The following is a 14,504-nucleotide window of genomic DNA, read 5'->3' on the forward strand; positions in this document are numbered from 1 at the left end:
AAAGCAAAATAGACTCCCGCGGGGTGCGCGGCAGTTACTTTTTACGGTGTGCCGTGTACCGTCATCAAGTCATTGAAATAAGAATTTTTCCAGGCGGGCCTGGTAGGATAATTGGAAAATACTCCCTCATTTCCCAATTAGACCGTATCAGCCGGGCTAATTCCGCGCCGCATTAGAAATTACGAGATTATTATCACTAACAGTCCTGATTGGATTAATAGGCCACTCGAAGTCGATTCTCTGCGTTCGTTCGAATATTTACCGTTCGATCAACGAGGTCTGATTTAACGAATTGTCGAGCTGCAGAGGGGGCGTTGTTATTTTGCTGATAAAATGAAACACAATAAAACGGGGAACATTCGAAACGAAAAAATAATTTAGTTCATCAACGAAAAAATCTCGGATAAAAACAAAACGCCTTTGTAATAAATCGCGCAATTAATTGGCGAGCCGGTTGAAAAAAGTGAAACGGCTCTAGCTGTAAACAATTGTCCCGTTTAACCGATGAAAATGAATTCCGGCCGGGCAGATGAAGACCTAAAAACAAATTGGATCCCACTGTCACGCAAGCTCCCACCGACTATGGCCGGGCACACCGGTCGGCTCCCTTTTTAATCGATAAACAATTATTACGAGGCGTAAGCTCCAATCGGTCGTCATTACTTTGGATTATCGGTTACCGTTAATTGACGCTTGGCGTGCGCGCTGCACTACGCATCCTGCTTCTGACCGTGCTGCCAAATGGCCGGCGGATGTCACGACGAGGAACAATGAAGATATCCAAAACGTAATGGAGATGGAAAACGAGGTATAATAATAACCGTTCGAACTCCGCCGACGGAGTCGAAACGTCGAAACGCTCTACAAAATGTTTTCAATATCGGGCAATTAATATTGCTCCGCGCTCTGATAAAACATTCATCACCACTGTCGTCGAAGCAGCGCTTTTTCATTTCGGACCTATGAACGAAAATTCATTCATTGTTAACCTACTACCTCCCCGAGAATCCAAACACATTTCTAGGTTTAATTCCCGTAGTAACTAACCTCCCTCGTTATAATCACCTTTCCACCACCCCTCTCACGCTACAGTTGCACAGTTACTTTTTCCTCGTCACTTATCCATAATATTTCCTAGACCCAAACAAAATTGTACTTTTAACCCTTTGCACTCGAGTGGTGACTCTGAAGAGCCACTAGAAACTGTTGTGGCATTAATTCAGACGAATTAAAGAAAATATTACAAAATATTTGTTACAATACAAAATTTGTATGTAATAGATTACCATTCAAATATTATACGTGGATCAGTTTCGAATGAACAAAATGAAAATATTCTAAGATGGAAGAAAAATTTAGAATTAAAATAGCACCGAGTGCAAAGGGTTAATTGCTCCCGTTACAATCACTTTTCCCAGCCGCTCGCTATAATCACACATGTCAATCTTATACACCTGCATACAGGGGACATGTCTGAGCTTTCTACTGCTCAAAATAATTCTATAAATTCCCACTTCCTAAAATAACAAGTGAAAATTGGCTGGTATAAATTAGGGGGTAGTGGGGGGTGTGTTGAAAAAATTGGATGAACGAGGGGAGGTAAATCCGTCGGATTTATCAAACAGACGATCCGTTCGTGTCCGTGTAATCCCACTGGTCCCTCCAGCCGTTCGCCTGACCTCTTCTCATCACTTTTCGTCGTTGAATCAAAGAATCTTAATGGTAATGCTGTCGATTGGACCATTTACCAGGTCCACGGTCCTCCAATTTTGCCTCACGAAAGGACAACCGTGCTCTCTCTCCATCGACTCTCCTCTTCTTCTTCGTTTTCTTTTCTTTTTTGCCTCCTCGACGTGCCGCATCCTCGAAAAGAGAGAGAGAGAGAGAGAGAGAGAGAGAGAGGGACCGTACTGATTGGAAGGCTAATCACGCGCTACTCTCCATTACATTAATTAAAACTTAACTCTCAACTTTGCCGGGCTACCATCGGCTGCCTTGTCCTCCTCCAACTTTCCCGTCACTTCCTCTGGCCCCGGCTTGCTCGTTTTGCCCTCTGTGACCCGTACATCGGGGAATGTCAATTTTTCTTTCCCCACCCCTCCTCCTCCTCCTCCTACCCTACCTGCCTCCCACCCATTTGCATATCAACGAGAACGTCAGGCGACACCACCGGGTGTCTTTGTATCGAGTTACGAGTGTTGTTCGATTCTACAGCCGTTTGATATTGAGATTTCTCGCACAACCTCGTCCCACTGTAATGCTGTTAGCCATACCGTTGTCGTGAGTCTGCAATTTGATTGACTTCACAACACCCTAATCTCGCACCGACTACAGTCGTTCGCGTTTTATGAGACAATCGAGTTTCCGACGGTCTTCGAGCTCCCGGTCTCAGGAAACTTCTAGAGGCCCTCGAAGGACCAAAGAAAAAATCGTACGGCGAAATTTTTGGGGTCGTTGGAAAGAGGAAGCTTCAATCTTCAAACTCCAGGTAGAATCAGTCACGAGAAAAATTTTTTAACCTCTGTGCTGGCATTTGAATGAGCAAACTTTTCAAAAAACGACTATTTTCGTAATTTGGTCGGTATCTCGGGGAGAAAAATTTCTACAAAAAAAGGTCCCGAGAGGTTTCGAAAGCTGAGATTTCGACCTTTAAAATGCGCCCAGAAATGTTTCTCTACGATTTTTTTTACTAAAGTTACAATAGTTTAAATGGCGACAAATTTTTGATTGAGGACGTAGTGACCCCAGGAGTACTCTATGGGCACACTTTTCACTCAAACTGGCGTAGAATGTTAACAAAAAATCGTAGGTCAATTTTTTTGATAGTTTTGGAAAGCTAAGGCTTCAATCTACATCTCTATGCTAGCTTGAGTCACGAAAAAAATTTTGGAGCACCTCAGAGGTGTTTAAAGTTGAAAAATGCTCCAAAATCGATTATGCTCACTTCTCGGGCCGTGGTTGAGGAAAAAATGTTTAACAAGAACACACCTCCGAGATATGAAAAGCAGAATGTTCAAGCTTTAAAATGAGCCCAAATTCATTGTCGTACGCCTACTTTTCCGGTAACTACAATATTTTAAATACGACCGACATTTGTTCGAAAATTTAGTGTGCTACTGTTTGGAGATTGTACTTCCCCCAGGCGAGTAGGACAACCGAGTTCGTCCAGGAGTTTCGTACACTCACTGCACACAGGTTCAGAGTTCAATCTTACTTCCTGTAAAAGGCACACAGCGAGGCTGCGAATGCAGGAGGGTAGTCGGTGGTGTGGGGGGCCCACCGAGCTAAATTGGAAAAAGCGCCGTTCAAACAAAATTAATTGGGTTTCGAGAATTGAGCTACAACAAAACGTCCATGCCAGAGAAACGGAGCCGATTTTTATTTTTTTTTTTTTTTTTGGTAGGAGCGCGCTTTTAATCGAGTAATAATTCTATCGATAGGGCGTGCGCGCCGGGGGATTTTTTTCAAAAAGCTCCGCTTTTCAATTTTCATTGTTTGAAAATTGTCCGTTTGCTCTCGCCCGAAGGATACAGCCCCTGCTCGTACCCCACCCCCTCCCCCCTCTATACACCAGCGGCGAACCCGTGGAAAACGTGTATTAATTTTTCATACAAATTTCGTGCGCAATTAGGTCGAATGAAATTGTACTCTGGACCGTTTAATTTTCGTATCCGGGGGGCGCGCTGGCCCGGTCGAATGGAACGCGATGGAAGCATAATGTTCGAACCAGTCGGAGATGTCCAAACACCGTTCGCGGTTGATCAAACAATACAGAATTTTCTTTGGCTTTGTCGTGCGCGGCGGTTGCTTGCGTTCCCGCCGTTTATTTGCAAATCCTTCCGTTAAATTCGACTCGGCGTTCGGTGATTTCCAGGTTCGCGAGGACCGGCCCGGCCCGGCCCGACTCGGCCCGCTCCAGCCCGGCGCGCGGTAAACATTACGCGCAAAGCAGGAAATGAATTCTTCCCGGGAGGTCCTGGCGCAGGGAATACATTTCGGCGGGTATCGATTCCGTTTCCTACACGCCTTCTTCCTCCAACCACCCTCAACCCCTCACACCCCTCCGCAACGAAATCTCTAAATCGGAGCACTCGTTATCCACAACTTACGCGGCCCGGATCCAATTTCGCGGAAGGAGCACTCGTTGCCGTACCAGGAGACAGTATCTACGCACATCGCTACATCTCGTCCGACCACCTATCGTGACGAAGCTTAAAGCGTTCGCTGTTCACGAATCGCCCTAAGCTGCCGCGATCAGCGATAAGCTAAGACCGACTATGAGAACACCAACCGCAGAGAAATTTCTTCTTCTTCCGGCTACACCGACCGGCACCTCGATCCCAGACACGCTAGACCAAACGATGTCATCAGTGATATCGACTGCCGGACGTTTGGTGCCGGCAAACATCCGATCAACGGTGTAGCCGATTTCTAATCAGTCGATTGCAGGGGGATGAGGGTGGAAGGCTACAACTCTGTGTGCGACGTTTCGCCCAAAAAGGTCCATTTCAAATTTTTTTTCGTCAACAGTACTAGCATAGATTTGAAGATTTGAGTTTTCGCTTTCCAACGAGACCAAAAAAATTGATCTACGATTTTTTGTTGCCATTTTATGCCACTTTGAATGAAAAGTGTGCCGCTGACAGTGGAATAACTCAAGGATAACTCGGTCTTGAGCGATGGTCGATGTTTAAAGTATTGCAACTTTGTGAAAAAACATCGCAGCGTAGTCTACTTAGGCTCGTTGTAAAGGGTGAAATCTCCGCTTTCGAGCCCCGAAAAGTACATTTCTGTAGCATTTTTTTACCCCAGGATGTAGGCGAAAATGTAAACATATTCAATTTTGGGGAATTATTCCAGTTTAAAAGTCGCTATCCGTCTCAAATAATTTTTCTCGCGACTTCGACCACAGTATATCTGTAGACTGACTATTTCGCTTTCCAACGAGACCAAAAAAATTGATCTACGATTTTTTGATGCCATTTTATGCCACTTTGAATGAAAAGTGCGCCGCGGGTGTTGGAATACTTGATTCGTGGGGTCACTACATCATAGGTAAATATTGATCAATCTTTAAACTACTGTAATTTCGTCTTAAACAATCGTAGGACGAGTTTAAACAGTTTTTTCTAGATGTCACGACAGTAAAGGGAGCCAGTGTTATTTCAGGGATGGCATATGTGTAGGCGACCGTCCGCGGATATTCCGGACACGATTTCAATTTTGCCCACACGATAAAAGTTAGTGATCGAATTAGACAGGAATTCGTGTGACGTTCATTCTGTTCGTCTGTAAAAAATATATCGACAGAGGCTACCGTGAAATCGGTCCTGAGAGTGGACTGCACGCAAAAGCATTTCCACTCTCGTGCAGTCGACTGACGTTTGGCTGCACTTCTGACGTATTAACAGATCGCGTGACAAGTCACGTTAAATAATTAAAAAAAAAAAAAGAATTAAAGAAAAAAGAACGAAACATTGTGACAAAAGCAAGAACATTGGAGCAACGGATTATCATTGAGGATCATTCTCAAGCAGGAAGTTGAACGAAACAAAAGGAATCATCGGCACACAATATATCCATTTTGGCTCGGCCTTATCTCTTTATCTGTAGAGCCATCCTTCGGTCGTTAGACGTTATCTATTTCATGGCAGGAAGCAACGATGCCAGCGGAATAGAATTTTCGTAAAGTGCATAAGATGATCTCCTAACGTCTTCTCATTCTTCTTTACTTGGATATTAAGGTCACTCCGGAATATAAGAATCTCACGAACGAAAGATAAAACGAAACGGAATAAAGGCTCGCTTATCCCGGTCGCGTCTTATCGTTGATTGTACTACTTTCCGCGAATTTCATTCCTCCCGGAATGTTTCACGCGTCAAAGGAACAAATAGAGGGAATTTCGATAAATAACGCCCTACCCGCCTCTCTCATTAGCTCCCGAGACCCCCTAATATATAAAACGGTACAGAAATATCCTTTAAATTGTAGCATTCATTTCCTTCAACCATAAAGAGGAATACATTTCCTCGGCTAACATCTTCCTTTTCTTATTTTCACTATTCAGCCCATATCTCAGGCTAACAAAACACTACGCAAAATTACCTTAGAGGTATCGAAAGCGGAGACTTCAAGCTTTGAACTGAGTTAAGAAACAACCCCCTACGATTTTTTTTAACGAAGTTATAATGGTTTAAACATCGACAAATTTTCATCCCCTAACACTGGGGCATACTTTCCACTCAAAGTTGCGTAGAATTACAAAAAAAAAATCGTAGCTCAATTTTTCTGGTCTCGATGGAACGCTAAAACTTCAATCTCTGGATCCCTTGTGGTAACAATTGCGAAAAAAATTTTTCCAAACCTGCAGAGATGCTCGAGTTCGAAAAATTGCCAAAAAATGACCAGTTTCGCTTTTTCATCCATATTTTGCGGTAAAAATATTCTAGAAAAATGTACCTTACGCAGTTCGAAAGCGGAGAAATCACACTTAAAAATGAGCCTACATAGACCGCCCTGCGATTTTTTTCACAAACTTTTAATAGTTTGAATATCGACGATCATTCAAAATATACAGATTCTTGGGTTATTCGGGTGTCAGCGGCACACCTTTCATTCGAAGTGGCATAAAATGGCAACAAAAAATCGTAGATCAATATTTTTGGTCCCGTTGGAAAGCGGAAACTTCAATCTCCAAATCCACTCTGGTTTTAGTCACGAGAAAAATTTTTTGCTCCACGTGCAGACACCTGGATTAAAAAAATGCTCAAAACACGACTATTTTTACTTATCGGCCCGAATCTCGTGGTACAAAAATCCCACGGAGAAATACCTTGGAGGCATCGAAAGCGGAGACTTCAAGCTTCAAAATGAGCTTTGGCTCTTTGTCGTGCGATTTTTTCCCACGAAATTACAACTATGTAAAAATCACCGACAATTTTTCTCAAATTCAGTTACTTCTCGAAGCAACGATAATTTCTCTAAAGGATCATTCCAAAGTGCCAGCTAAAAAATTCAAGACCCGTCGCGGAGATAAAGCGATCAGATCAGGCGCTTCCGGTATTTAGATTAAGAACTCGCCAGGTAGAAGAAAGGCGAAAGTGCGTCGCTCGATCGATTTCCTTTTAACGACGGTATCGAACGGTTCCGTGACGAGCGGTGTCGACAGGGGTCAGGGTTCACTGGGTCAACCATGCTCGGAACCCCTGTGCAATTATCCGGGACTCCCTCGGCAAACGCAGAAATAGAAACTCGCGAAATTGAACGGTTCAAAGACGCCTAACTATTTTTCCCTCCGTCGACCAAAATAATTCTCGGTCCAAAGGAACGAGGGATGGGGGTTGAGGGTGGGGGTGGCATTAACATCCATTATAATATTACACGGGCGCGATATACAAGCTGCTTCAGGTATCCGCGAGAGTTTATGCGCGCCCCTCGTTTCGCGAAAATCGTCCTTGGTACTGAAAGCTTCCCTTTGCTGGCCCCTCCCCCTCTGCCGCCACCCTTGAATTTCAGTGGAAACGTTTTATACGCTACTCTCTGGTTGGCACGTCGCCCCGGGGCACTTTGTCAATGGTAGGAGAGAGGGTGGCAGCGGTGGAAGAGTGGGGGGTGGGGGGCTGCGCAAGAAAGGAAGGGTGAAGTTAATTAATAAAAGCTCGAACGAAAGGGGGAGGGGGGGGGGTGTGCGTGCGTGCGCGCGTGTGTGTGGCTGTCGCGGATAAAGGGATGAAATACGATCCATGCATCGTTTCATACCGAGGAGGAAACCGATATTTCACTTGCAATTCAAACGAGACTCACCTGTCCTCTATGAGGAACTTGTCGCCCTCCGAGTCGATGCAGACGCCCTTGCTGGTCATGTTGGACCCGTTCACCGTCACCAGTCCCACAGTCCCCGATTGAAACCACCGGCCGTTCCACTCCTCCGGGAACCCGCACCCTGAAACACACAAGAGACACACACACACTTGTACAGTTCCGTTTGTGGTGGTGGTGGTGGTTCGAAAGGGGTGGGGGAATTTTTACATTTTTTTAATCTGCCGGCCAACGGATCGATAAATAAAAGTGCGGTATATAATCCGTCCGGCGGAGAATATTCAAAGCGCGTCGCGACCGGTGGGAAACGGTCTGGCGGGTCACTCGGCCCGTGTAAAGACCGCTCGATCGGCTCTTTTGTCGGCCGAGCGCAAAGTTTCGACGACAGTTCTCCGCTCTGCTATTCGTCGTTTTTTGTTCACGGTGACTGGCCCGCATCGATGCCGCACCCCCCACCCCTTCGCGTTCTTTGTGTTTACTACTCTTTTACGTCTGTTTTTCTCTTTTTCTTTTTTTTTTTTTTTTTTTTGAACGGAGACCCGTGGTAATAAGTTGTTGTAACTATAATACGGCCGCTGCGCTGATACCTCCGAAACGATTTAAAGTGGCGATGCTGGGCGACGGAGCTTGAATGTGCGGGGGAGGGGGGCGATAGAGAGTCGTGGTGGTAGAGCACGGGTTTATCGGTGTGGGTTCGGTGAATGGATGAGCGTGGATCTGGTTGTGTGAATTGTGTTTCGATCGGTTAAGCCTTCGTGTGCTGGTTACGATATTTAATTGACGGTACCGATATCCAGAAAATCGATCGTCAAGTGTACTCGAAACCTGGTAATTATCCTTAAGAGAATGGTCGATAACCACGACTAGTTGTAACATTTTAGAAACCAATTTTCCGATTCGCCCAGAAATTTCACCGATTGACAGAACTTTTTCATTTGCAATTACAGTGACTTCTCGATATATGTCGCCAAGACCTGGATGATAAACGTCGCGGAGTTATCCCCACTGCCGCGGGGTATACCTCGTGAGAGGCCTCTGACGCCAAGGAGCGCAAACATAACACGGCTCGAGTATGTCTCCTGCACGATGCATGTCGCTGGCAAGACCCGTGTTGTTGACATATATCGAGTATTCACTGTAGTTTGCTGCGAAATCCTTACTAGCACATTCGAGACACTTTTCTGTTTAAAATGAGCCCACACACGGCACAATTTGGATCGCGTTTACCTGTGTAAATCGCGACGTAGTAAAACCTCGATTATCCGAACCGATGATGAATTCTCCCACCTCGCAAAACCCACGAAAAAACCGAAAAAATCGCTAATCGATACGGAAGTTCTTCGAGGAGCGCTCCCTAAACCTACGAGCGTCCCTTCGACCCGGGAAAGGGCGGGCCCTCCGAAGGATCGTGATGGGCAGAGAAGTGACGTCACACATTTCAATTAGAAACACATTTAACTTGAAACCAGTGATCCGATCGACTCGAAATTTGTCACACACCTTCACTAAACATCCCTGAGCACCCTAAAAAATTTCAGAATAAATATCTGCAAAATTCAATAATTATTATTTTAACGCCAACGGTTATCCACACTGTACCCACCAATCTTTGACCCCACAGTCCACCCAAAAATAATCACAGTCAACATCCAAGTGAACCCCAGTCCCCTAAACACGTCGGTACACCCGAGCCACCAATCTTCGACATCCCTAAAAAAAATCTCTCGTCCTTCATTTATAAATCGTGCGGAAACGAGGCACGCGCTCGTCCATTCATCAAACGAGGCTCTCTCTCTTCGCTGTTAGGGTGCACGGGTTGAGAGTCCTCCTTTCGTTTCGGCCGCAAATCATCTTAATGTACGCGAACCTCAGCTCTCGGCTCCACGGGCCGGGTCGGGCCGGGTCGGGCCGGGCCGGACCGAGAGCAATAATATTCCCCGTCTGCAGCTTCTCTCGCAATAACCCAGAAGTAATCGCGGAAACAAAAATACGGTGCGGGGGTTAGGTACCTGGGGATTACGTACCTGAGCGAGCACATCTCAGAGCGTTCGTAGTCGTCGTGGTCGTCGCCAAGAAATCGTCGCCGGAGATATGATTCCGGGATTCCGAAACGCTCCGGATTTATTAAATGCAAAATGCTTCCAACAAACAATGCTTAATCGCGACCGTCCCGCCCTCGTAATCCTGGCTGGTACAAGGTAGAATCCTGGGAGGATAGCTCGGAGGGGGTGAAATTGACGTTCCACCCCTCTCCGCGGCACGGATGATAATCCGATCTTTCTGAGGAGATTCCCCATTTTTACAAGCTCGTCTCGGCTCGCCGCCGAGGGCATTCGAAATATTCGCTCGGGATTTCCCGGGAGTCGCGGGGTTGCACGGCTAAGAGAAAACATGGTTTAACAAGAGCCCCGGTCCAGGGACGTAGCCGGGCGGGCCCCCCCGGAGCCCCTTTCGCAAATTCGTTCCAATTGTTTAAAAGTACGGAAACGGGTCGACAAGGAGCTTCTGCTCGCCTCCGAGGACGGTTGTTCCCGGGCTCAGCGAACCGTGCCGCGTTTCCGTCGACCATTATCGTCATTACTTTATAACGTCGCGGCCTCCCCCTATCCACCTCCTCCCACGCGGCATGTATTTTCTTGAGAGCATCTCTCCGCGGCCCAGGGATCGAGCGCGCGTTCCCCGTACCTTGGATCTCCCCGGGACGCGGTTCTGAAAATTTCTTTCCGCTTTACGGAGAGCTGTTCCCCCCGTTTCACTTTCAATGCGCCGCGGGAACGGATTACTTCTACTCGTGGTCGCGCGAGCATTGACTGCGAGGCGGAAGGAAGATAGTGCCGAATTAGCTCGTCAGTAGAAGCGGCCGACTGTGGTCAGACCCCTGGAGGACACTTTATTATTTTTCATTTATTCTTGGGGACCGTCCACACCGGGGCACGCTTGTCGTTCATGGTGCCGGAAAACGGAAACGGAAAATCGTAGTGACATGTTTTTTGAGTCGTTCGAAAGCTGAAACCTCAATCTCTGGAGCCCCTGTGGTTTGAATAGCGAAGAAAATTTTTTGAGACTTGTGGGCATGCTCGAGTTCGAAAATTTCCAAATAACGACTATTTTTGCATTTTCATCCATATCTCAGGGTAACAGAACACTACGCAAAAATAACTCAGAGGTATCGAAAGCGGAGACTTCAAGATTTATAATGAACTAAGAATCATCCCCCTACGATTTTTTTAACGGAGTTACAGTGGTTTAAACATCGACAAATTTGCATCCCCCAAACACTGGGGGACACACTTTCCATACAAAGTTGTGTAGAATTGCAAAAAAATCGTAGGTAATTTTTTCTGGTCTCGTTGGAAAGCTAAAACTTCAATCTCTGGACCCCCTGTGGTTTCAGGTGGGAAAAAAATTTTTCCAGACTTGCAGGGATGCTCGAGTTCGAAAAATTGCCAAAAAAGGCCATTTCTGCTTCTTCCTTTATATCTGAGGGTAAAAATATTCTATAAAAATGTACCTTGCACAGATTGAAAGCGGAGGTATCATACTTGAAAATGAGCCTAGATAGACTGCCCTGTGATTTTTTTCGCACAGTTACAATTGTTTGAATATGAAGCATCGCTCAAGATCTGGTAACTGGGTGGGTGCTGTTTACGTAGAGTGAGATGAAGCGTGAACAAGAAATCGTGGATCAATTTTCTTGTGTTCGTCGTAAAGCGAAGACTTTAATCTTGAAGTACGTATCAGTTTCCGTCGATTATTATTTTTCATTTATTTTGGCGGACGATCATTCCGCTCGGGCGAGCCGCGAACGGTATTCATTTCCAAATGAAAGAACAATGGTCCGTTAGAATTAATCCGCGAGGAAATCCGGGAAAATGCGGGGCTCCTAGGCCACGCCCCTTTCTTCCCTTCGACCCTAATTATTTTCTCCTTCGGCCCGAGATAAACGGACCGCGTTGGGTTCTTGGGTTCTGCGATATTAGAGAGAAAAAAAAAAGGAAATCATCGTCTCACGGAGGTAATCCGTGTTTCCACCCCCTTCGAGCGCACAATATTCTGGTCACACACACGCGCGCGCGCATACACACATGCTCACGAACCTCGCGGCGAAAAGAGGGCAGGGGACAGAGGTCGCGAAGAAGGTAGCCACGATATAATTAGCAGAAATTGGAGTTAAGTCAGAAAGCAAAGTTATGGGACCGGGGGGGTGGGCGGGAGAAGGGGGTGGGGTAGTTACGACGGTGCACGGGGGTGGACTGCCATTTCGCGCTGCTAGCTTTGCTTTTTCCTCCGCTGCCGCTAATATAATTACTAATTAATTACTGTTCCCCAAACCACCCCCGAGTCAACCTCTCACCGGTTTCGGCGCGGTAGCTTAAAAGGACACTGCGCGAACAGGCCGGGCCGCGGAGGTAAGGATAATTCCTCCCACCATCCGAGGGAAAAGTAATGCCTTTCGTTTTAATAACGTTGCTCGTACGTGGCCGCCGAGAACCCGAGCCAATGGGAACAACTTTTCACTCGCGCGACCCCGCGATGCACCTGCGTTCGATGCTCGCTCGTAATTGTTTCCCTTCCCCCTCGAGGCGGATACGACACGCTGCTAAAAAATAAGTACAGACTGCTTTCACTGTGAAATAGCTCGCAAAGTCCAGAGAAAGAACAACAGAAATCTCTTAACACGGACTTTCAGTATAGCCGAAAAATTAAGTTTCAAATCTATCGTCCAATTTGTTTGACAATTGAAAATATCTCGAGTGGAGTGCTTTGTAGTTATTTAAAATCGTTAGCATCATGTTCGTGACGTTTTCCTGATTAAAATGAGCCCAAACACGGCACCATTTGGATCATGTTGACCAGAACCTTCACGATCCCCACTAATAGTTTGGATAATTAAGGTTTTTTTGAGTCGCGATTTACACAAGTAAATGCGATCCAACTTGTGTCGTGTTTGGACTCGTTTTCATCCGAAAAATGTGACAAACACGTTAGTAAACATTTCATATAGAAATGATTAAAAAACTCACTACAAGTAAACGTGGAAAATCAATTTTTCAGATCCTTCCCACTGGAATCGCGACTTAATCGTCTTAGAACGTAACATCCCAAGTTCCTGAGCATCTTGAACACCCATTAACATTTGTTGGAACCGCGTTTGTTAGGTCTGCGTTAGACCTAAATCAGTAAAAGCTTCCGCCGGTACACCGAGCGTAGATTAGGCTCGAGTTTAGCGCAACCCAAGTTCAGGTTAGGCGCGAGCAACGTTCTGCCAGGATCGAGCTGGTTCTGCATTGGGTTCACGTTAGTAAAAATCCCAATTAATGGGACCGCAGACAATAGACCGATTTCCCACAGGTAAAACGCATTCAGTTCGAGCCCTATTGTTCCAATTGAAGTGGCCTGCGTAATTGATCAATGCTAGAGCGAATGTTTCTGCAAAGTAGCCTTCCCGGTTAATGCATTCATGCCTGCGGGGCCGGGCCGGGCAAACAAAAAATCAATAGGCCATAAATAAATGATTACCGGGCAATTACATCCGGGCTGGCGAATGAAACAGCTGTCACCCCCTCCGTCCATTAACGGCTCCAATTTCCGGGAACGAATGACCATATCACGTGCCGAAAATTACTGACTTCGTCCCAATATCTTTCGGGGTCTACCTCAGCCAGTGGTTCCGAGCATCCCCTCTATCGGTGAACGTGAGGCTGAATGAATCACACGGCTTGCCTACAATTTTACGAGACCTCGGGGATCAGCAATTACAGAACGGAGACGGTGTGTATCCAGACCCAGACGAGGGGACGTGTTTTCTAAAAACTGCCGAGCAAACATTAATGGTCTTGCACGTGTCGCGAGCCTGGCTGGAGAGATCGCGCCGCAGGGAGACCATTCCGAGAAAATAAAAGCGGATTAGGGTGACCTTGCTACGGGGCGCGAACCAAAGGAGGAAGATATAGGGAGAGACAGCTCCTCGAAGATGATGCCACCTTCGACCATCCAGTTCAGGTCAGGTCCTGACAATGTCTATCTCAGATTTCCAGAGCTGACATTGTCCTTTCTGAATAATGCTAAGCTGCACAAGGTCCTTACAACTCTACGATAGCATCTTACATAAAAATTTTTTTTTTATATCGTGGAGACGTTCCAATTTGAAAAATTTTCAGAAAATGACCATTTCTCAATTTTTACTTGGTATCTTGGAGTAAAAAATTTCTACCAAAAAACACCCTCGCGGGTTAGAAAGCGGTGATCTCAACCTTTAAAATGAGCCTGGAAACATCCCTCTATGATTTTTTTTAGCAATGCTAGAATAGTTCAAATATCGACAAATTCTCACTAATCAAGTGTTTTAACATTAGCGTTTTAACTTGTCACTAAAAGTGGCATAGAATGCGAACGAATAATCGTAGGGCAATTTTTTTGAATTCACTGGAAAGCCAAAACTCTGTTCATCAAATCTGTGGTAGTTTAATTTCCGAAAAAAATTTTTTAACCTCCGTGCAGACGTTTGAATTCGAAACATGGCCAGATAAACGAAAATTTTATTCTTTGATCCGCACCTTGGGGTAAAAGCATTGTAAAAAAATAGTGATGTAGAGAGCAAAACTAGAGACTTCATCCTTCAAAATGAGCCAAGGAGCAACGCCGTACGATTTTTCGACACCAAGTTACACGAGTTCGAACTCGA

General features: G+C 45.7%; 1 protein-coding gene across 1 annotated transcript in view; it reads right to left on the minus strand.

The window, feature by feature from the left end:
• LOC143359116 (uncharacterized) overlaps positions 1-14,504 on the minus strand; it is a 312,532-nt gene that overhangs the window by 77,344 nt on the left and 220,684 nt on the right. The window contains exon 6 of the mRNA XM_076796832.1: positions 7,805-7,943. Within this exon, the coding sequence (XP_076652947.1) occupies positions 7,805-7,943 (139 nt within the window). The remainder of the gene's footprint in view (positions 1-7,804; positions 7,944-14,504) is intronic.

The sequence above is a fragment of the Halictus rubicundus genome, chromosome 11, assembly GCF_050948215.1.
Source record: "Halictus rubicundus isolate RS-2024b chromosome 11, iyHalRubi1_principal, whole genome shotgun sequence".
NCBI lineage: Eukaryota > Metazoa > Arthropoda > Insecta > Hymenoptera > Halictidae > Halictus > Halictus rubicundus.